Raw genomic sequence first — 23,905 nt, 5'->3', positions numbered from 1 at the left:
CCCCCACAAACCAGGCACAGCCCCTGAAGTCACCCCGGTGGCGTGGCTGGAGTGGGCCAGGCGCTGCGCTGGGTTTCCAAACGCAGTAACATGGTGGAGTAGATTCACAAAGAAATCTCCAGCACACATTCGCTTCTGGGAACTGTGCTTCCTAAACAGTTATGAACTGTGCCATGGTCTGTTAAGTTTACACCTCACCCCCCCCCCCCCCCCCGACCTTGTTTCAGTTCAGCTTGGGGAAGGAGCGATGCCTGTATCTACAGCTTGCACAATAAATAAGCGTTGTACATGGGAATTCATCTAGCTGAACATAAAAGCAGGATTATTATCCTTATTTTACTTCCCCATATGGTACAGACACAAATGGCTCATTAACTTAAATGGGAATCTTGAGGGATTAGGACTCAAATAGTTTTTTGATGGCAATACCAACGTATTTGTTCCCATATACTAGAAGCAGAGGTACCAGTGGGCAGAGAAAAAATGTGTACAGCGAGGAAAACATAAACTGTGTCTGAATGCAGACAAGTGCCACAATACTTGGACACTGATGAATCTTTTCAATTAGTGTGGCCTCTCAGCACTCTAAAAGTCACATTTGCCTTTTCTAGAAGAGCACTCTAAGATTACGGAAGCCATGGAGCACACTCCCATATCAGACCCGTTATAATTTCTCTATGGAGCCAGTAAAATCAGGGGTAACATCTTTAGGTATCCAGTCTTCTATAAGGGCTCTCGTTCAGGTGGGTAACCTTTCTTACAAGCCTCAATAAATCAACAAATCTAGCGGAATATTGTCGAGCAGGACCGGCTGTAGTGTAATCATTCCTTTTCCTCCCTTCAAAAGCTTCTCCCAGCTCCGACGGGACAGTGCAGATTATGTTCCATTAACAGAGCGTTGTGCTAGCAAGACTAACAGCATCCTTCATTACCAGGCTGTGCAAGGGGACAAGGATTTAAAGCTTTGACATTTTAGGTAATTTCTTTATAACTTGGTAAGACAATAGCTCCCAAAGAGTCTGAAATTCAATTCAGCATGCTCCACTACCTGCATATAGCCTAAACTACAATCCTATAGCCTCATTTAGTCATTGTACCTTCAGATAAAAATGTACCAAAAGAAATACGAGGCCAGGAAGCATGCTCCAGGGCATGTGCTAGTAGCTTTGTGAAGAAGCTGTATGGCAATCCCCATCGCAATCCTTGTGCTTTTGTCACACACTCTGTGTGATTTTGTATAACACTTAGAAAAACTGTGGGGCTTTCCCAATAGCGTGGCACCCATCCCGAGTTCGTACTACCTGCACATTTTGGGGGGGGGGGGGGGGGTCATCATGCAGCCATGCAAAGCTCTTGTAAGACACCAAGATTTGAAAATACAGGGGAAGGAAATGTCCAGGGCGTGCTGCAGAGCTTTATTAAGAGCAGGACATTCTTGTAGTACAAAAAGTCCCGCACTAGCAGTGTTATCTAGGAATTGCTCAGGCAGATTAAAATAAGTGCACAGATGAGACAGAAGAGTTTGAGATAAACGTCCTAAGGGTTCATATTAGTTATTAATTGGAATGACAACCTATGTTTTGTCTTCATGCTTTGTGTGTCTTGTCTGTTCTTTGCCTGTTGAGGCTGGACATTCTTTGAAGCAGAACCTCATTTACTGAACACATTTGTCAGGGTACTTAGAAGGAGAGTATCTGCTCCTTTAATAAGGGTACGGGGTCAAGGACCCAAAGCAATAAGGGATAATATGAAAGACGGGAACTAAGTCTGGTTGGTCACACTGATTTATAAGAGCACGTAAGAATGAGGGAATGTTTACTCCAGCAGGGTTAGCTGATGGAGGACTTCTAAGGCCTCCTGGTCACGCTCAGGGGTGGGCTAACAAGCTGCAGGTGCTGCTGGTCCCAGGAAGGACGAAGCTCACAGCTACAAGATGGGAACCAGGGGGCCCAGACTGGGAGGGTGCAGAAACTGCAGGGCTCTGCAAAGCCATGGAGGTGTGCAGGGCGAAGGGGGAGCAGGAGGAGCAAAGAAGGGGGATAGGTAAAAAAGAGACCCCAGCCTGGGCAGAGCCCCGGCTCCCTGGGCACCCAGCTGGGCTCCAGTGGCCAGCCAGGAGCAGTGCTGAGGTGGAAGGGGTAGAGGAGGCAGCTGTGCCCATTGCTCAACTCCCTTAACATTGTTTTCTGTAACCAATACAATTCGAAACACAGTGTAAACCCATTTTCTTTCTGTTCCAGTCAGCAAAAAATGTGTCCTCCAAGATCAGTTTTGAAACAAATTGAGTTTTATTCTTTGCAAATGTTTGCAAGCAACAAGACTTTTCAGAAAAAAGTTGTCCCAAAAGGCAGAGGAAGAGTTAAAGCAAAGAATGTGCTACCCCTTCTGCAGCTTTTACAAAGCAATTAAAGGTGAAAAACAATGAGGAACAAAATTAATTGCAGCACATACAAAAATAGCATTATTATTAAAAAAGAACAGTTCGAACATTTCAGAACAAGTGTGCAAATGTCCTATTGTGATTCTACCTATTCATCTAAACTAAAATATATGAAAACTTGCAAAATTACAGGCTCCGATTGTATGACGTCTTTATTCTACGGCTACGGCAATGATAGCTTGGAAACGAACAGTTCTATGCTACTTGTACTCCAACCCAGCTGAGATGTTCTGCTCAACGGGGCAGTCCCCAGTCTACACCCCCACCCAGATGCTTCTTCGTCCTTCCTCCGTCAGACCTGGCACGGATGTGGCTGTGTGATCAGTACTCCGATCCCGTGACTCTGTAATTCCCAGGTCTCACATACAGACACAAATTACAGTGGGAGAGAAAAGAGAAGCAGTCCCTTTTGGCAGCAGCCAGCATGTCAGTTGGATTAATTACAGCATGAAACTACATGCCAACCCATGAATGTAGTAAATACAGCTATTATCATAAAATTTGCTGATTTCCTTTGTATTTAGCTCTCAAAAGCATATGATGTCCATATTTGTCAGAAATAGTTCTTCACAATCCCAACATTCTAGTAGTTTTCTCTCCAAAAAAGAGAAAAGAAGCATAGAAAATATTAACCAACGTATTGAACCATTCACAACTCTACATCCACGCTGAAAGTCACGTGCGGTACATTTTGGGAATTCTTACATGTGTACCACTTCAATGGCCAGCTTCACCACAGCAGGATTCATCATTTCTGCAGCAAGGTGAATTATACTTGCTTTCAACCTGGAAATTGTCATGGACTTTGAAATGGCAAATTACACAGAAGGTTAGGCAGATGGAAAAGCATCATCAACAATAAAGTTAGAGCGAAATTTACTTCTGACTTATCTCAATTATATTAGTTTACATTTGACTATATATACACAATACCAAAAATATGCCTATTTTGTATTCAAACATTGCCACCATAATGCCATTTTTCAGTTGAGGCAATCTAAAAGACTTGGCCAAAACCCAAAACACCTTATGAAGTTCAGTGAGAGCTGAGAAAATGATCATTTTAAAAGCTCCACTCACCAAACCCTCTGTGGATGCTTAAAGCAAATGGCAGCAGAAGGTACTTTAAAGCACCTTCAGGCTTCCCACTGCCCACAAGACCTACTGAGGGCGATAGGAACAACAGATACTTGAGTATCTCAGAGGGAAAAAATAAACTAAGCCTATAGCTAAGCCACACGTGTCTGTGTGCACCCATGTGCGTGCTGCATGTATGTCCGTGCCTGTGCAGGGAGTGAGGGGGAAAGCTAAGTATGACTTAGGTGGTTGCTAAGTACAGAAGTTTCACAGTCTCTTGCTCACACTAGTGCTTAGCATGTCAGTCTTTTGAAAGCTTATTATAGAAACATAATCAAAATACAGAATGTTTTCTTTAAGAAAATGAGCCATCGTTCACCCTCTATTTGTTCAGAATTATATTCAAAGAAGTATTGCTTTTCATGGTTCACTGGCAAGTCAGAGCACTGCACACACAATTAAATATGGTATTAAAGATGTCTACGGAGAGAACAAAAGTTATCACAGAAGCACAGAGGTAGAAGGCTTCAAAGAACTAAACCTGAGTTACACAATCATTAGTTTCTACATACCTAGCATAATAAACTATCCTAACAGCCTTTCAGCTTCTAGCATCTTTTCACATCTGGATTTTTTCTCAGCTGTGCTGTAACAAATACCACATTACCGCTTAAATCGGCTACTTGTCTTGTAGAGGTCTGGCTTTAGCCTTTCACTGCAGTAATCTATCCATGCTACATGTTTGATGTAAGAGTGTGACTGAGAAGGAACAATTAGTGGCTTATGTCTTCAATCTTAAGCAGTTTTGTGTCATAGTATTTAATAATGCAAGTTCTTAAAGATTTACACAGAAGAAATGAAGAGTGAATGAAAAAGCTTCAAAAGAAAATATGTATGGACACACAAACTGAAGAAATCTTGCCATCTTCAGTTTCTGCCATCAAAGTGCATTCTGATGAAAAAAATCAACCCTGCAGCAGCAAAAGCTGCCCTGTTTTGGCACCCATGTCTGTAGCACAGACAGCACTCCAGAAAACAAAAACAAACAAAAAGCACTGCCTTTTGTTTCTGTTTTAATCAGGAACGTTTGCCTTTTGTAGGGTAAGGTGCTAATGTAAAATTTTACCTTCTGATATGAAAGTCTAAAAGAAAAAAAAAAAAGATATGTTGCCTCCCCCTTATCAAAATATGTGTTAGTGAAAAATCTCCATAGTCACGTATTGCAGAGGATACTTCGTGGAACCCTGGGCATGCATACCTGTAAACTAATCTTCACAGAAGCAATTTTGAAAAGTAAATATAAGCACATTCAACAGTAAATGACAATGTATTTTATGTTCTGGGACTGATCTGTATATTTTGTATAAATAATTTAAAATTTAAAAGACTTTTGAAGTCAGAAATGCTCAATATATCAGATAACTTATAAGGACCATATACATAATGTAGTTTTTTTCAAAGGGCATTTTGTAACATACTTGTTCTAGCTGCAGGCAGCTCTTGCTTCTGCCAGTTACAGCACTGCCACTAACATTTCCAACACACTATCAGTCAAAATACATGCTTCAGCCTTGTACTCTCTTTGATGGTTATTCAGCTAATATTTGAGAAACAGCACAAGCATAAAATTGGAAGTATTCCACATAGTTAGAAACAGGGATTCTCATCAAAAACACATAAGTATATTATGGGAAATACTCCGCAGTAAGTAACTGGTATCTACCATCATATATTGCATAAATTATACTCTGTTTAATTGCAATTTTAGTTTTTGTCTCCTTCTTTCACTGTAGGTTGATAGCAGTAAACATTTCTGAAATTATACACAGAAGTAGAAAGTTCAGTCAACTCTGCCAGATGAATCAAAGTGATTTCTTGGTGTCTCATACCACCTTCTCTCCCCAGCTGTCATTTTAAAGATTCAACCTTCAGTTCTCAGGGTGGCTGAAGCAACAGTAATGTGGATGCACACCAAATCCAAACGTAGTGAGCCTGCTTGTTTGGTGTGGTTTTTTTTTGGGGGGGGGAGTGTAGTTTTTTGTTCTGTTTTAAGGTTAAGTAGGCATCAGATGCAGAACTGAGTAGATGCATCTAAGAGACAGACTACTGCCTGTTCATCTCCAAAAGCAGGTTACTAGATTACAGGCAGAGTAACGGTGATCTATCGTGGCCCGATTCATCATCTGTTTCTGGAATCCGAGGCAGGAGAGCAGACCGTGTCAATCCCCAGAATTTTTGAGGTGACATATCCTTTTTGGTAGCTGTGAACTTCCATCCCATGTGGTTCCCACAGATTCTGCACTGGGCTATAGTCCACGCATACCTATCAAAAACAAAAGAAAAGGTTGATGCTGACTTGTAAAGAAAAGATGCTTTCAAAATACTAGACCACAGTTCACTTATCAGGTAAGAAGAGAATTATAGTTTCAAGCTGGATTTTCAAAGAATCTCAGGGAATCAAGGTATCCAGCTCTCATCTAAAACCCTGCAAATCTTAAAAAATAAATCAGCTTTCAAGTACAGAAAGTAACGAGTATTTTAGTAGCACAGCATTTCAACAATATAATGAAATGCTGTGTGCCATAAAAAAGAGTCAGAAAGTGGTTCTTGGAGAGTAAGTTACTTAATGGAAATAAAAGTGTTTTTTGCACTGCTGATAAATTAAAAGGGAACCACATTTTCCAGACAGATTTTTCTTTAACAGCTTCAAAAGTCAGAACGTGAATATTTCAAAACCAGAGAAGAAAAGAACCAAGAAAACAGGTAAGGATGAGAAAAATTAACTCCAGATACTATGAGCTAAAAGTTTTCCTCAGGGAATCTTAAAGCATGCAGTTCTTAGGACTGATACACCACCTGCCCTCCAAGTCATTACTCAGCGTTTTATGATAGTCCAGAAAATAAACGAAATTAAAAAAAAAAAATGCAGGAGTCAATGAGTACATGTATTAGTCAAGAACCTTGGACTGGCTAGAAATACAGCAACGTATTATTTTATGCTGCTTTAGACACACAATAGCCAAAGGGACAAAAGAACGATTTCTGACATTGCAGTACAGAAAGGGCCACACAGAAAAGTGATTTGGTGAAGCTGTAACAAGTATTTTTGTGGAACTATAAATAATGTTTCTGTGAAACTGTAATTCAAATATATTTTGACATTTCAGCTGCTGCTGAGAGGTTAAATATTCAAAGTTTTGAACGTGTGCCTGAAGCATGCTTATCTAGGCAAAAAAATTCCTACCAGAGAGGTGTGACATTTTGATGCAAGACCATTCATTATTAGGTACACATTTACATCTTGACAATTAAGTCCGCTACTATTGCGGGGAACGAGAGTACTTAAAAAAATTAACAATAATCAGATTAATATAATGTTAGTCATTTTTAAAGTAATATAACATTTATTCGGTTTTTAGGTCTAAAAAAATATATCTCAGTAGAGTAACTGCATTTATACACTATGTTTTCAATTTGTACTTGACATACTTCATGATCAAACAAAACTGCATGGAAACAACAGTTCTGGTACTAGTTGTGTTTTACTTAAAACCATATACAGAGAAATTCCCAGAAAATCAGTATCCTGTTCATAGCTCTGAGATTCAAAGGGTATGTTTTAAAATCTTAATATGTTAACATATTCAAAAAAATTCAAGAGAAATTCTGAAAACATTTTACATGAATTTATCATTTTTTTTATTTTGAAAAGTCTACATTTACTTTCTTATTTTTCATATGAGCTAAATCACCATACACATTTTAAAATTATGTTTTACTATTCTACTGTCATAGGAATACACTTACAACCGAATTTATTAATAAATTAGTAAAATAAAAATAAAATTAAATAAATTAATAAATTTATTAATAATTTTTCTTCTAATTGTATTACCCAGGAAACCAGCTGTGTTCTGTCGATGGTCGTCCACTGAGATTCAAGTTGCAGGCTTTATATACAGTAAGAGTTTCATGGATATATCCGTGCGGATTCACATACGCTGCCATGGGTCCACATAAGGACAAACTATGACAGACAATTAAGAATTTAGTCAAAGTTCAAGAAAGAGAAAAAAAAAAGCTCTCAAATGTAAACAGATGAAAAACAGCCAATGGTTAAAACTATTTTACACAGCAAAAGAACTACATCAGTCTGTAGAAAAAAAAATATCTATTTTTAACTATGTTATTAAAAACTGAAAGAAAATCGTTACGTAAAATAGTATTCAAACAAGTATAGCGAGGTTACTTCTGGCTGGTGACCAGACACTAGTGGAGTTCCTCAGGACTCCATTCTGGGGCCGGTTCTCTTTAATGTTTTTGTAAATGATCTGCATGTGGAACTCAAAAGCATACGAAGTTTGCAGACGATAAGAAATTAGGAAGTGCTGTTGACGACAACTTGAATTCGAGTCAGGAGTGCGCCCTGGCAGCCAGGAGGGCCGGCCGTGCCCTGGGGTGCCTCAGGCCCGGCACTGCTGGCAGGCCGAGGGAAGGGACTGCCTTAACATACTCCTGTTACCTAGTTAAAAGTCTCTACTTCAGTAAAGGTAGTTAAAAAGATATTATCCCAAGTAAGGATTAAAATGTTCGGCTGCATCTTGCCCAGCTGTTTGCTAAGGAGGACAAGTTATTAGAGGATAGCTGACAGGATGTTGTTATGCAGTTCCCCCATTTAAGGTTGTTATTAATGTTTCCCTCAAAAAACTACAGCCCAGTAGTTGTAAAAAAACAAACAAAAAAAAAGCACGACAGACTCATAGTTTATTTTACTTGCCTCTACTGAGTAACAACTTCCAATAAAAACAAGTAGCATCTATATTGCTACTCTTAAATTGAACTTTAAAAGTCAGCAAAAATGTGCATTCATTACACTAACATCTCATCATTCTTCTGTCAAAGTACATCATGTCAACACAGCAGGAATTGTCACTTCTGGAATCCATCATTTAATTGGAAGATAAGAAATGGGTTTTAATTATTGCATCAGCTTCTTTTCACACTGACAAAGGAAAACTGTGGGGAGTCTTACGTTCTTTCACCAAGGCATCTTTTAACCTTCATATTATCATAGGTGATGGACTGACACTAGTTATCCAAGATGAAAACAATGACAAGACTGGCAGAAGTAGCAATCATTTGGAAAATGTACAGTCTTATCATTGTTTAACATGGAAAATATTGTATAGGTCAAATATACAATGGGGGCATACTGCCTAGTACGGTTATTAGCCTTAACTCCTATATTCTTTAAATGAGAGAGGTATCACAATGCTTAACAACATACATAGGTAATGTGCTTATACGACAACATCCCGGGACCCTATCTGTGCCACACAATTAGTGCATTTTAATCTGCTGCTCAAGTTTGTTGGCGTACAGAAAGTCAGAATGAAGTGCCAGGAAAGTATTTTTTGTCCTATTATTTCTGAATAAAGTTCACGAGGTCCCAAATTTTATACGTAGAGTTTTGGAGTTCAAAACTCACCACAGAGTGCATGTGGCAAGATGCAGGACTAGGTGATATAACAAGGCTTTTCACACTAACTTCTGTTCCAATATACATGGTGATGTTTGTATTTACTAACTTTTTATTAAAAAAGCTCAAATAACTTGGTCTGTTTAATAAAGAAAATTCCCTATAAATATTTACTTAAATTTTATTAGAGCTGTGGAAAACACATTAGCTATAAGACATACCCCAGCAAAATATGTTTTGCTGTGCCAGTGTTTCTGATCAAGAACCTCACAAAGATTAAGAGCAATAAACTCACCTGAATATTTCATTCTTGGTTGTTATTTCTGTATCTTGGCATTGCTTACAACAAAGAGATGTACACTTGAAAAGAAAAACCAACATGGTAATTTCATTCGTTTCCAGATACTTGTCAGCACGCTGGCAAATAATAAAATTTCTCTCCCCTTCCCTCATAATAGACTTTGTACCAATTCCTTTGTTTATCTGGGCAGCAATCACATTTTCTCTTTAAACCAAAGGATAAAAATGTTTAGGCATTTTCATTACTTATGGTAAATGTTAATTGTTATATAAAATTAAAAAAAAATCATCTTTATACACTTGCTTTTTAAAATAAAAAGAGGATCTGACTAATCTGACTACACAATAAGCAAGTCAACTTGCTAAGGTCTTTAAAATCTAACTTAGAAACAAAGCAACTTTGCTCTTCTAAGATATAACACAAAAGGAAGACGAATACAATCATTAAGATGAATGCAATCATTAAGTTTTGCTAAATTTGAGAATACTGTAGATCAATAATTTTAAATTTCTCAAGACAAATATGTAAGATGCATTGACCTTTTTCTTAAAGAGTATGACAGAGCAATTTCTCCCCTACAATTTCTATAAAGCCGAACAAGCAATCACTGACATTACCAAGAAAATAGCCGTTTAAAAATCAGCTTAGTAGAATGCTTTACTATGAATTTTCAGGAGGTGCGCTGTTATATGAACACATTAATGAAACATTAATTTGTCTCTCCATTCAAAAATTGGATAGTGAATGTTCCAGCTACCACTACCAGACATAAGCAAGTTTACAGTTAAAACTTTTAATTATACTGATGACTCTTTTAATGTTTTCTGTTTAGAAAGAGAATAGCAATCTGAACTGCTATTGGAAATGTTGCAAGACGTTCTTGCAAACACTGCTCATAAAACAGATGGATTCGACATGAGTTTGACTGACAAATACTTGCATTATAATACATAATATTATTTATAGTATGCTATTATTAAGCAATGTACTATGTAAAAATAAACTACATCCTACATTTAGAGCATTACCTGGCCATGGAATGGAAAGAAAATAAGAAAAGAGAAGTTTTAAAATAACTTTAAAAAGTGTTGCTTAACAAGTCAATACATGTCTTTTTCAAAAATCCTTTTAGTCTAAGATTTATATTCAATAGCTCAATGCTACAAAGATTTATCTTTTGTTACAAAGTCCTCAAGTCTTCATGGCACAATGCTACTTGATTGCAGTATGTTATACAGCAATATGGTGTTCTGATGATCCTAAGATCGGTACCAACAACACTAGACTTCTAGCACCACCTCTTGGTGAAGGAATTGCTGCGTATTTTCAAATAATTTCTGACAAAAGCAAATATGACTCTTGCTGCCAAATAAAGTCTAGAATTAACAGCATTTTCTTTCTTAAGTCATCTTTTCAAGGTGAAGGTAAAATAAAAACTCCCAAACTCACTCTCTAGACGTGTTATTTGTTATAGATTTTAACCGTCACTTTGTGTGTGTGTGTGACAGAGAACAATTTAAAGTAAATAACAGGTAAAACAAATACTCACTCTGTTCATAATATCTAATTCACACCGGAGTCGCTGAACAGCACTACCTATTTTAAGCAACTGTATACGTAATGCATCATCAATTGGCAGGCAAGCAGCAACTCTGTAAGAAAAATCTAGAAATGAGAAAGTACCAGACCTGTTAGAACTTACGGAAGAAATAAAACTTACTAGTTCTTCTCACAGATTGAGTGCTAAAACTTAAGTTTATATTGGACTTTCACAGGTCATCTCAGCATATCCTTCTGCCCTAAGGCTGGATCACGTACACCTAAAACTACTTCTAACATATTTGTCTAATCCATAGTTAAAGATCACCGGTGATTGACCACTTGGACTTACATAATAATTTTTAAAATCTAGTATGCTTTTGGCTCATGTTTTCTTACGAAAGATTTGTATCACATTCTTCCTGCCATGGAGCGCAACAGAGTTCTATTTGTTTTACTGAACATCTTTCAGAACAGCTGGAGATGTTCACACCTTTAAAAGTTCTATCATCTTTTCGTCAAAATCAGCCATCAAAGTTTGCTGGAAACTGGAAGTGAAGAATGGACTGTCAATAGAAAGTAATTATCTAACCCTTATTTTCTTAGGATTTTTTTTTCCTACATAATATTTGATTTCATAAGCTAAAGAACATCATACCTATTGGATTTGTTGGAAGAGACTCATCTTTAAGATTTTCATCCCATTCATGTAGCTGCCTCTTGACTCTTTCCATCAAGGTTTCCTTTTTTTAGAAGAAAAGCCTAATTTAAATACATAGGTATTTCTGTTTTCTTTAAAAAAAAAAAAAAAAAAAGGAAGCAAGATGTAGAGTAAGCTATTTTCCCTAGTGGACATTAGCTTTTAAGACTTACAATAATTATAAACACTTCATACCTGTGTATTTTTAACTTAAGTGCAAAAGAAGATGGGAAATGGGCAAAAATCAACCAGTGGTAGGTATAAATCTCATCTCAGGTAAGTAGACAACTATTCAAATTCTAGAGATGTATAAAACAGATCAGGGTTAGGCAGAATTAGCCTTCTCCCTACCTGTCCCTCCCTTACAGTAATTGCTTTATGTATTAATATACATATCTACATACATAAATAAAGAAATAAATTACATATATTATACATATAAAATATCTATATTTTTTAAGTAAGCCGACACCTGAGACTGAAGTTGGTTAGGACACTCATTTGAGGCGTGTGGGACAGAGGATCAAGTTTTTTGCTCCACGACAGCAGAACAAGAACCCGAACCTCTCATATCTATTCCAGATGCGTGCTCTAGCACCAGGGAACAACTATACACAGGCAAGTCCTTCCCGCTCCTACCAGTAAACTGAAAGCTGTACCCTTCTTTAAAACATAACTTACAAGCCAACAAAATGAAAACTTTTATATTATCCAATAATTAGATATTATTTGGTAATACTTACAGCATCATACAAAGAGTAAAGCCAGGGAGGCCAAGATGTCAAACTGGCACAGTGAAACTTCCTCTAAAACCAAAATCACAAATATTTGTTCTTTAACACTGACAGATCTTACCAACATTTCTTGTTTACACAAATAAAACAGAGGCATATTTGACTATTTAAAGATACAACAAATGATCACCATAAAAACCAGTACTTCAACATGAGGCTTCCAAAACACTTCTCAGATGCACTGAGGACTTTTGCATAAAATAAACAATACATAGATTTTCTCAGAAAATCTGTCTCAGCATTAAAAGTATTTTTACTGCTTACTAATGAGAAATACACATCTCCAAACAGTATCTATCTGAAATGTAGACAGTTAAAAAACTTAAGTACTATTAGATAGCGCATCTGTTCCTTAGTCACCATCAATTATTGATGCCTCAGCAACCACAGCAAATCACTATGTAAGGTGATTAAACCATTTCATATCAATTTAGTCAAACACATAAATACATAAAATGAAAGAAGGAGATTAATGGGCCACAGTAGGTACCTAAGCCGATATCTATAAATTCAAAGAATATATGGTCATATTTTTAAAGCGGAAAAGTGTTGTGTTAAAAACATAGCTAAAAATAACAACACACAAGTCAGGAGTTCCAGAGGATGCCTTCTCACAGCAGAACAATTTCTGACTAAGAAAACTGTTGTGTAGCCTTGATGCTTAATCACGTATCGCTATCCACTCTTGTTCTTGTATCTATTTGTAATGGAAATCATGTTTTCAGAAATGCTTACTGAACATCGATACTTATGACAGCCTACTGAAAATTTATTAAACAGCTTTATTATCGCTACCCAAAGACGGTGAACAAAATGTTGCACAATATCCATCTAGCAGCCTCGTGTGAATAAAATTACATACCCAAATGGACTATGGAGTAAGAAACAAACGTGGAGGAAGAAAACAAGAATATCAGAAAAAAGTCCTCCAAAAGTCTCTTAATTATTTTTACTGACTTCTAGTCTTTTAAAATAAAAATTTCACTAGCAGGATTTAGCCATGCTAGCTGCATCATACTTCACTGGGCATGACTAATGCGTGCCCTTGAATTGTGTACTAAAACATCTGCACACTAAAACACAGCAGGTAAGGTGGAACAAAATAAAAAGGGACGCCTCTAACACTTCTGAAGTATCTTCAGCATGTGTGCACCCTGTGCATATCCTGCAGACAAGAAACCCTACGTTTTAACTGCACTCATCTGACAAAACTGAATTTGTCAACCACCAAATTACCAGCAGCGTAAAGGTATTTGCTTAGTTAATTCTCTAATTAGTTGATGAATTCTCTACAGTGGGAGAAGTATCTCCAACCAAATAGTGGCGAATTGTTTAGAGTTTCACCACATCCTCTCTCCTGTCCTCAGTGCTAACTCTTGTCCCATTAACCTCACCGTGCACACTTACTGACTGCTAATGATAGTTGGTCTTTGTGCCTGAGAAGGAGCCAGGTTTACACTTGAAAGGCTTTGCTGGTACAACTCTGCTAGTACAACATGCCAGCAGGCTGCTTATTATAGGAATGTAATTTATTCCAGCAAAATTATCCTTTGACAGCATGCTTTATTTCAGACTTCTAAAGGAAAATGCTGTATACTGGTAAAAGTGCACGCACGTTCACTTGAATAAATGCATATTTTAGCACCTTTTAAATAGCACAGATGCCTCTAGCACAAATCACACCTTATCGTTCCCCTGAGCAATGCAGAAGTTTGTAGCAAGACTCCACTTAGGAGTCTTGAAAATTCTGCCCTATGATCTTAGTGCAAATTCCCTACCGATTTCAAGTATTGTTACAGCTGCAGTGATGCAAAAATAGTGTAAACAAGCAATGACAGAATTTGTACCAGTGAAGTAAAAGTAGAGCCTCATTCCCTAATGGCAATACCAACATCTTGATAGTGATTATTTCTCCTCTACTGTTTTGGTTTTGTTTTTAATCAAAGAGTAAAGCAAATAAAGTTCTGAAAGCTCTAGGAAATAAAATTGGTAAGACCATGGAACTGCTAGTTCACCCACATTGTTCGTGTGTAAAACCACTTTCTTCCTCTATTAACTAACACATCAACGTATGTAGATTGCATTAAACAATTAGAGATTTGTGACCTTTTTCTAGCGTGTCACTTTCAATAACATAACAAAATTTAAGAACATTTCTAAATTAAATGTAAAAATGGGTTCTACATTAGCTATCCCAGAAAGTCTGTTAAACAAATACCAATAAATAATAATAATAAAAAAAAAAGATTTAGAAATGCATGTGCAATTGGACTGAATAAATTTGTTGTACAGAAATACTGCTGCAAACTGAGAAAGAAAATTGCTAAGCACAAAAATTAACAAAAACTTGAGATATATAAATGTTTATAAGAAGGTGAACATGCACCATAAAGCATGCTCAGAGCTCTGACCTTCAGCTTAGCTGTTAGCCAACAACTGGGTGGGAATATTTGACTGAGTTAAAAAACAGAGTCCATCTTTCTACTGTGGATCCACATTTTCTGTAAAAAAGGAACTGCAGGTACAGAAATCAATTCTCTAACTGAAGCAGGTTTTAAAGCAAAATTAGCAAATGGAGTTATGATTCCAAACAACCAAGTTCTTACGTTTTAGACATCAAAGGTCTTCCGTTTCATTGTTGAAATTTGAGAGTCACCTCGGCTCTTTAAGAACCTCTTCTACCTCTATCAACCAGCCACAGAGAAAGAGTTATAAAAGCACCCTCACTTTCAAAGCCAAACATTACTGTAAGTACAAAACAAGACCCACGGCACTGTCAACACTGCCAATATTTTTATGGGCACAGCAATGACAGTTAACGTCAAGATGTTTCTTTGACCTGCCTACAAATAAAAAGCTATTAATTTGTTGTTTTTTTCATGAACACTTCATCACCTATACGCTTTAGCAATCATCATTCTCTCTGAGGTGCTTATGTAAAAATTAGTAACAACTGTAATATTATTACATTGAATATTATGGTAATAGCATTAATCAAATACTACTATAATCAAAAACAAATAGAATGCACACAAAACATGTATTTCCCTGCCGTTAACAGTTGATAAATAATCACACAGCCTGTAAAAAAGCAGAAGGTTGGCATCTAGCGTCCCAGTTGTGCATCCACTTCTGAAGACAGATGGAATTTCATACTCATTTTCAAAATACTGTCAAACATAGTAATTTTAAAAAAAATTAGCTTCTGACCTTTTGATATTTCTGCCACCACTGACGTAAAGCTCGGTCCTGCCACGCTGTAGGCTTTGAAGAAGGAAATATGTGGCATCGGCTGAGAGACTGCAGCTGTACTGCTGACATTGTTGAAGGCAGCACTCGCTCAGGGAGGATTTGTACTTTAGCCTGCTGGATTCTGATAAAAGGAAAAAAAGACAGATATATACACATACACTAGAGTTTCAAAAATTGATTTTACTGCTTATCACTACATGGTACTATAGAATTCAAGCAAGAATCCATTTCATCCAAGTTTTTTTTTTTAAGTTGTAGCAACGTAAATCAAATTACCATAGGGATCATACAGCACATTTGTAGCATCCAAACATACGAATGCAAAATACAGACATCCTCTGCTAAATTATTAAAGCCACTGTGCTAACTGGACTCTAGTATGCCTAAAATGAAGACAGAAGCAATACACTGAAGATTCTTCAATCTCTATTTTTCATTTGCCTTTAAAAATCAGAACTAGCTGCCTACCAAATATTTTTGCACTGGCATACAAAACTAGAAAATCACTGCTCTAACTTTTTCACCAAAAGTTACTTTGCTTTTTTCCTCTCACAGTTAACTTCCTTTTCCATGAGATACAACGGGAATGCCTACGTATCTTAAAGCACAGGGTATCTGCTGTATTTTAAAGTATTTGAAAGCAGAGTAGCTATATATAAGTTTAAGTCATTCCAACAAATCTAGAGCTTGCCATGATGAGAAAATTCATCTCACTTCCTTTATTTCATACATTTAAAAATTCAGACTTATGAATGAAACTTGTGGACATGCTGTATAAAAGCGTTCTTTCCTAGTCAGTAGATGAGAAACCATCAAAATAAAATGCTTTAACAGCACAGATTGTAACTGTTTCTAGATCAGCATTCTGAACAACTCCATTGCTGCTGCAGTTATCCAAGTGCTGCCATCTTGTGTTCAACACTGAGTTTTTTATATAGTAAAATTCAGAATTTGTTAACTGTAACCAAAGGGTAGATAGTAAGAAATAGCAAGTATAACAGGTATTTTTTATTTCTTCACCTGAAGGTCGTGAAAGCCTAAGAATGGTATCTATGGTGCCAGGGAGGCATATCTATGGTATCAGGGAGCCCTTCTACAAGACAACACAAGGCACATACCTGATAAAGGAGAGTATCTTCTCATTTCACATTTGGTTTAAGCACAGATGTGAGAGATATTGAAAGTTTTACCACTTATAATGCAGGTAAATCAACATCTTTTTCTGGCTTAGTTTTCAGAAACAAAGATGTTGTCACAGATGTTTTCACACACACACCACATCAAAATACCGGCAAACACTCTAGAGAATTTTAGAACAAAGCTCTAACTAAAACACATACTTGAAGAAATTACCAATTAAACATAAAAACACCAATCAGTCAGTTGTGTGACTGACAGGCCAGATGCACCCCAATATATGGTAAATGCCTTGGTGAAACAAGATTTGCATTATGTAAAATTAAATACATTATTTTCTTACCCATCCGACTGGGTTCGTATTTCAAGCACCTTGAACCTCTGTCTTCCTATTGCTTTCACTTTGACTGTTTCAATTCCATATTCCTGCTCTTCTCTGTAGGCATATATTTCTGCTGTTGTTCCAAAATGTGCTTCCCTTTCACGTACATTACTAAAAGTAAAAGGATTAAAAAGGTTACCTACCCTCCACATAGTACTGTTCATTCAGATTTCACAAGTTAATCCACCTGCACTGGCTGTACAGTCTTACCACTTACTGTTAGCAAAAAGCTAAACTTGGTAAAATACTTTCAATTAACTACAGCCATTATTTTTCCATTTTAAAAGCAACTTCTAATGGTATCTTTTTTTTTTTTTTTCAAACCAGTTAATTTGGTTTTAGAGGTGTAGAGGTAAAATCTGGGAACACAGGGATCACCAATGTACCTGTATCGGAAATGCCAACATTCAAAATTCTTTAGACCAACTTTCCAAAAACAACCATTCCCACTTCCTACATAATTAAACCATAGTAAATGTGGGGAAAAGAGGGATGAATGCTCCCGGCTTCTTCTGGGACATATTAGCCTTTACCTTTTCCATTTCTCTAACATCTCATGTCTCTCTACTCTCTTGTCCAACCGTTGTGTGCACTTGTTTGTACACAAAGCAAGCAAATACACCTTTATGCCAATGAAGTTGTCAGAACAAGAATCTCATTTTTGTATTTCAAATTAAGGATGCTTCTTTAAGCAAAATGGGGCAATACATTCAAAGAGTGACTAATTACAAAAGGATGCTCAAACTAGGACAGCAGATGGACACTTTCTGTTCCTCTAATACAAACGTGATACTGTCATGAAGCAACCCAGTAACACATGAAACCCTCTTCACGATGTGCTGGAAGGTATCTTTTGCCTAACAATTTCGGACCACAACTTAGTTATTCACCACAAAACTGATGCAATCATCTGCTTTTGATTTAGTATCCAAAGTAACTGTGCTACAAATACATGCTGCATACCATCAGTAAACCCACTCGTGTATTTTACCTGTATGCAAGAACAGCAAATGTTCTGTCTTTCTGAATTAAATTCCGCACCATGCTAACCTCTTGAGGGCGAAAAAGCTGAAGAGGTAACGTCTGTCCAGGAATCAACATCACCATCACGTGGGGCAACACTGGGATCACTTGACAGCTGTCGTCGTCGTGCACCGTCCTCCCATGAAACTCTTCCATATCAGAACCTAAATACTGAAAACAATAAGTAAGGAAATGACAGCAGTACAACAGGCTGGGTTGATTTACAAGGACAAAATAAAATTAGGCCTTTAACCTAAGGCTTTTACAACAGAGTTATGCAAAACCAATCAAAACTTCTTCAAACTGCATTTAATGGAAGACACATAGAGAAAGACATACCACATGTGATGTTGGCAAACTGGTGTCAAAATTAATGATGTTGGGCTTTTCGGCTTCTTTACCATCTTGATCTTCCACTTCCATTTCGTTGTCATCCTCTTCCTCACTCTCTGCTAATAAGCACATAAGGAATACTGTGTACAAATCAACCAATGAAAATTAAAATACGGAGAAAAGAGAATCATAGAAACACATTCAATATTCCCAGGCTAAAGCCCTTCTTCACAGGGAAGCAGCTTGCATATTTGTAAAAACTATGAAAAATTCTTGCGGTTACAGCAAAATCACTGTTCTATAGCAAGGGTCAAAAGCTGGTAATTTATTTTTGAAAGGCTAAGGAACAACCTTTTTTGGACAAAATTCTGACAAATTCTGACAGTTCAGATTTTTACTTCAGTAGTAGTTTTTAGTTTCAATTCCTAACGTCTTCTGCCTGTAACGCAGGGACGCCAGCTAACTTAATTTCTTACAGGATGCTGAATACACCACTTACAGCGGTACAACACTGTACAGTATAACTGTTCATAAAACAACTGACTTCCAGGTAATCTGAAGCTCTACATTCACACAGCCTCTTGCTGATATTTTTAGGCTCTTTCACTGCTGTCACCCTCTGCTCAGTGTGTACCACACATAATCACAAAACGCAGCGCACACAGAAAGGCACACACAGGAAAGGTAACCACAAAGGAATTCAGTATTATGACTCTACAAAGACCTTCAGGTACAAAACAGTATTTAAAAATTACTACTTTCTTGTCATTTCTCAGTTCTAGGTATCAATCCTGAAATTACTTTCAGGCAAGAAGACAGATAAATTATCAGTATGTTTTATTATTTAAACACATAGCCAGTGCATTTGTCTGTATAAAATCCACACAAATATGTTAAACTAGAAAAAAAAAGTGTTTCTAAAATGCTGTTTCACTGACCATTCCACGTATTACCATATAATGTGTGCCTGTAAATACTCACCCAGAACAAATACAACGTGATTAACACACATTTGTAATTGTATTATTTGATCCTATTTCCTGACACTTGGAACATAAATAATATTTATATGCCATGACATGTCTGAATTAGATTTGTTATAAACTTTGTAAATCATATCTGCAGGATTCTTATGCCAGTAGCTGCTGAGTAAAAGATAATCCCAACAGTGCCAAAAACCATGATTTAGATCTTGAAATCTAATACGTCAGCAGGAAAATATCCTTACAGTAGTCTATCCAGTTGCCTGTCTTTGCAATTAGTGCTGACAACTTAAAGGTGGAGCGATTATCTCATCTGAAACGTACTGTGAACAAACCTTACGAAGGGATAGGGTTTGTAAGGATCCTTCCTTCAGAAACACCAGCACCCTTGCTCACTTAGATCGTACTCCTTCTGAGTGGGAGGACGAGACAACAATGAAGAGATGAGCTGTCTCTGGAGAGTGTGTATTTCCCCTCCTTGGCCTTCAGGCACATTTGTTAAACCTACTCTTTACAAAATGTTCAGTTGATGGTCATGTTTTGGTTTTATCTCACTTGGTTTTTTTTAGATCTTGCAGTTTACAGACCTTTCTCTGTAGGAGGAATAGCACGACATGCTGACGCTACAGATCCAGCCAATACTGTATTTATATCGAACAGAAATGATACAGCATTACAGGAGGTTACAGACTCTCCTTGGTGTTTTATTAATTACATAACTTAAAGCAGTAAGACATCAACTTCCTAATTATTGTAAAAATATATTCTATTTCTGCATAAATTTTTTCTTCCATGATATTGAGTTCGGAATCCGAAGCATAAATGACTGCAAAATGTTTAAAATGTACAAGAGGGCCAGCATGCTCTTTAGCTCGATGGAGACAAAGAATGGAAAGTTTTTACGTGGTTCTGCTGCAGCAGCATGGGCTGCAGGGAGGGAAGCTGTCTCCTTCGAAAATTATATTCTGGTTTACATGCACTCATTAAATTGTATGAATCATTAGCAGTTTTAATAGCCTTTTAGACAGAGGCTGTTTCATTTGCTCTTTGGAGCACAAAAGGAATTTACAGTCATTGATCTGAGAGCAACTGCGTCCTGCAAACTTTTGGTCGTTCTCTCCCAAATCGCACACTAAGGGCTGCGTGGTGGCAGAGGGAATCTGGAGGGCTGAGAGGAATGATGACTCATTTTACTGCAGCAGCACCATGTGAATGTCGAAAACACACCGCCGGCTTCACTCTCCTACTCAGTCACACTACAGGAACAGGAGATGGAAGACAAAAGGAACTGTATATTTGTCATTTAACCACATTTTTGTTGATTTTTTTTTTCATGATTAATGAGACCTCAAGTACACAGGAACAAGAGAACGGCAAGTGCCAAAGGCACAATTCTCATAGAATTTCCTTCCACAGCAAACTGCATCAGTTATGAGCAGGACTTACTGCTATATGCATGCTTATTCTGAAATAATTTTTTTTTCTTGTTTAGCAGGAGGTGCTTCCAAAACCAAAACATGAGCTCACGTCACTTTGGAGGCACTATATGCTAAATCAGAAAAATGCACGTTATTATGCGCTGGGTACCTACACAAGGAATTATGACAGTGTATGCGAACAAACCAGGCTGCTCTACAAATTCCAGCATGAACACTGCAGGAAGTCTGGACACGGCGTGGAATTCAACGCTGCCCTCAAGTGCGGTACAGAGGACATCCTGCTTCCCTGTTTACTAATGGCATTACAGAGCATTTAGACTGAGTGGAGGCTTTCTAAAACAACAGAAGATTTCCTCAAGTTTTGTTAGGTTTTACAGAGGCCCAAATTTGCAGAGTCGGGTATCTGCATTTGCCCACGTTGGTGGAAACTACGCCTTTTCAGCACTTTCACCTGACCAGCTGCCTAATGTCTACAGGCCCGGTGCCTGAGCGTCTGTTCTTCCACTACAGACTGCTGGACTCGGTCAATAAATAAAAACGACACAAGACGTACAATAACAGCTGATTTTGCCCTTCTCTGAGCCCTGCCTGGTGCGGACAACCTCTGCACAACCCCAGCTACGAGCAGCCGGCACTGCCAGCGCTGGGCATGCAGACGATGAGCGACGCCCGCAGTTTCATTAGCGGGAAGGCTGATAAGCAGGAAGGCTGTTAGCACCGTGCACCTACCTAAAGATGAATTGTGACAACATGAGCAGCAGCAAGGCAGGGACACCTCCCACTGCTGCCCGGCCTCAGACATATGCTAGGGTGAGCTACGGCAGAGCACTCAGGACGGGCTCCTGCACCCCAGAGGCCTGCTGAGGCCCAGGGGCAGCAGGACGGGACGGGCTGGGACAGGACAGGGTGGCTGGTGACCTGCACAGCTTCACTGCCCTCCTCCCTGTTCTGGCCCAAGCAGCCTGGCCCCCCTGCAGCTCGCCCAGCTGGCCACCCCACATTTCTCCACCAGCAGCACACCCTCAGCTCTACTGCTCGATCATTTTCACCCCACTCGCCGTTCCCTGCCGCTTCAGCTCCCAAAAACAGCCCGGAGGCCTCCCCGCAGCCTTCCCCGGCTCCCTCCCCAGGCCCGCAGCGGGGCTGAGCTCCCCCCGCAGCCGGTCCCGAGCCCGCCCCGCTGCCCCTGCCCCTGCCCCCGACCCCGGCCCCGCCCCGCGGCCCGGCCCCGGCCCCGGCCCTGCCTCACGCCCGGCTCCTGCCCGCTGCCCCCGGCCCCGCCGCCTCTCCTCCCCCCGGCGGCCATTACCGGGCGCCGGCTGCAGGTGGTTGCCCATGTTGTTGCGGGGCTCGCCGCCTCCCTCCTCGGCGGCCATCGCTGTTTACCCGGAGAGGAGCCTGGGAAGCCGCCGCCGCCGGAGGAGGAGGAGGGCGAGGAGGAGGAGGAGGAGCCGCCGGAGCCGGCACAGGAGCCGCGGCCCCCGGCGGTGGCACAGCGGCCCCTGGCGGTGCCCGGTCCCCTTCGGGGCGCCCCGCTGGGCCTGGGCTCGTCCCTCGGACCGGCACCGGGCCTCAGGGCCTGCCTGCCGGCCTCGAGCCTGCCCGTGCCCTGCTGAGGGTGCTCGAGGCGGTTTTATAGCCTCGTGTCGTCCTCAGTGCCCAGCACGCTGTGTGTGGTGCAGACGGGTCCCTTCCCTCCTTGAGAACTTCGGTGAAAATTGGTTTTATGCACGGAAAATAAAAGATGAAAGCTGTGTTTTGTAGCACAGCCGAAACTAAATGCTTCAGACTTCCAGCCAAAAGTGCAAAATGTCGTCCTGACGCGAGGCCAGCGTCATGCCCAGGAGCAGGTCGCAGTTGTCCTGCTGCTGGTGTGCGGCAGGGCCGGCTGACACGGCGAGGTAGAGGCCGAGTGGGTTTGCTGCCCTGCTCTGCCCTGTCCCACCAGTTACGTATTGCCTTCCGCCTTTAAAAGAATGAAAGCCATCATACCAAACCCCTGGGCCTTCTCCCGTTCTGTTAAAATGCTTACTTTTTGTTGCCGTTGGCATCTGCTGCATACTCTCACAAATCACTAAATCCCATGCGATGCTCCCAAACGCGTGCTCCTACGTTTCTCGGAATTAAGGTGTTTCAGAGAAACGTGTTTTAAAGATAAATAGCACAGACACATACCAACCTAGGGGCTGGCCGCTCATTTCCACCTGAGTACTGAGCAGCGTTGTGCTGTGCTGATCAGCGGTCGGCCTCGGAACACCCCCACAGCCGGGCTGTCGTTCCCCAGTTTTCAAATCAGATTGATTTGAAAGTCAGACAGATGGACTGTCTGACCATCATGGGTGGAAAATTTCAAAATAGTCATCACCTGTACCGAACTGCATATGAGCAAGATTCGATAACACACTTGCTGAAAGAGGAAAGTACCACAAACACGCCTATGATGATACATAAAACATTTATAAGAATAAAATAAAAACTCAATTTTTCAGCGATTCCATGGCTTTTTCTGCACCATCTGGGTATAATATACATAATTCCAGGATATTGTAGCTATTACATATACCATAATAAAAAAACATCAAATAGTTTTGTTGTCGTTCTGTATTGCAGTCTAGCAAACTGAAGTATTAAAAAATTATGAGCCATTTCTTCTACAAACCCTAGGGTTTTATTAAAAACAGTTATGCTAAATATTTTTGGCTTTTTTGATATGCTAATATATTTTGATTTTTGTTTGTTTTGTTTTGTTTTTTAACTTAATTGTTAAGTGTACATTTCAGTCACTTTTTAAAACCTGTTTCTGCAGTGAGGAGGGATAGAACTTATTTTTTAATGGCTACTGAGATTCTCAAATAAATCACATGACTGAAGGAGCTATTTTTTATTTTTTTTATGAAACTAAAATAATAACAATAATTAAAAAATAATAATAAAATTATGACTACTGGAAATTTTGAGACCAAAACCCAAGAATTCTTATTGTGGATGATATTGCATCTCTTTGTGACCTTAACACTGCTAAGAAC

The 23,905-nt window shown here is 39.1% G+C and overlaps 1 protein-coding gene across 2 annotated transcripts; it reads right to left on the bottom strand.

Moving 5' to 3' along the window:
• Positions 1-2,265: 2,265 nt before the first annotated feature.
• On the bottom strand, positions 2,266-22,514 carry CRBN (cereblon). 2 transcript variants are annotated; one of them, XM_080606002.1, is made up of 11 exons: positions 22,189-22,514; positions 18,464-18,573; positions 18,093-18,295; positions 17,063-17,212; positions 15,541-15,703; positions 12,280-12,342; positions 11,495-11,579; positions 10,847-10,962; positions 9,292-9,356; positions 7,413-7,544; positions 2,266-5,840 (listed from the first exon to the last, which is right to left on the bottom strand). In XM_080606002.1, the coding sequence occupies exons 1-11, from the start codon at positions 22,253-22,255 to the stop codon at positions 5,657-5,659; spliced, it is 1,338 nt and encodes a 445-aa protein (XP_080462128.1). In that variant the 5' UTR covers positions 22,256-22,514; the 3' UTR covers positions 2,266-5,656. The 2 variants fall into 2 exon arrangements, with proteins under 2 accessions (XP_080462128.1, XP_080462127.1); XM_080606001.1 differs by having other exon boundaries at positions 18,464-18,576; positions 22,189-22,497.
• Positions 22,515-23,905: the final 1,391 nt, after the last annotated feature.

The sequence above is a fragment of the Anser brachyrhynchus genome, assembly GCF_964034855.1.
Source record: "Anser brachyrhynchus genome assembly, chromosome: 10".
NCBI lineage: Eukaryota > Metazoa > Chordata > Aves > Anseriformes > Anatidae > Anser > Anser brachyrhynchus.
This window is presented reverse-complemented; position numbering and strand designations above follow the sequence as displayed.

Excerpts from the sequence above, each read along its gene's own strand:
- CRBN (XM_080606001.1), bottom strand. The coding sequence starts at position 22,255 with ATGGCCGCCGAGGAGGGAGGCGGCGAGCCCCGCAACAACATGGGCAAC. Across the intron at positions 18,577-22,188 it reads CCACCTGCAGCCGGCGCCCG|CAGAGAGTGAGGAAGAGGAT; the intron begins GTAATGGCCGCC and ends TGTGCTTATTAG. Across the intron at positions 10,963-11,494 it reads TCTTCCAACAAATCCAATAG|ATTTTTCTTACAGAGTTGCT; the intron begins GTATGATGTTCT and ends TCTCATTTCTAG.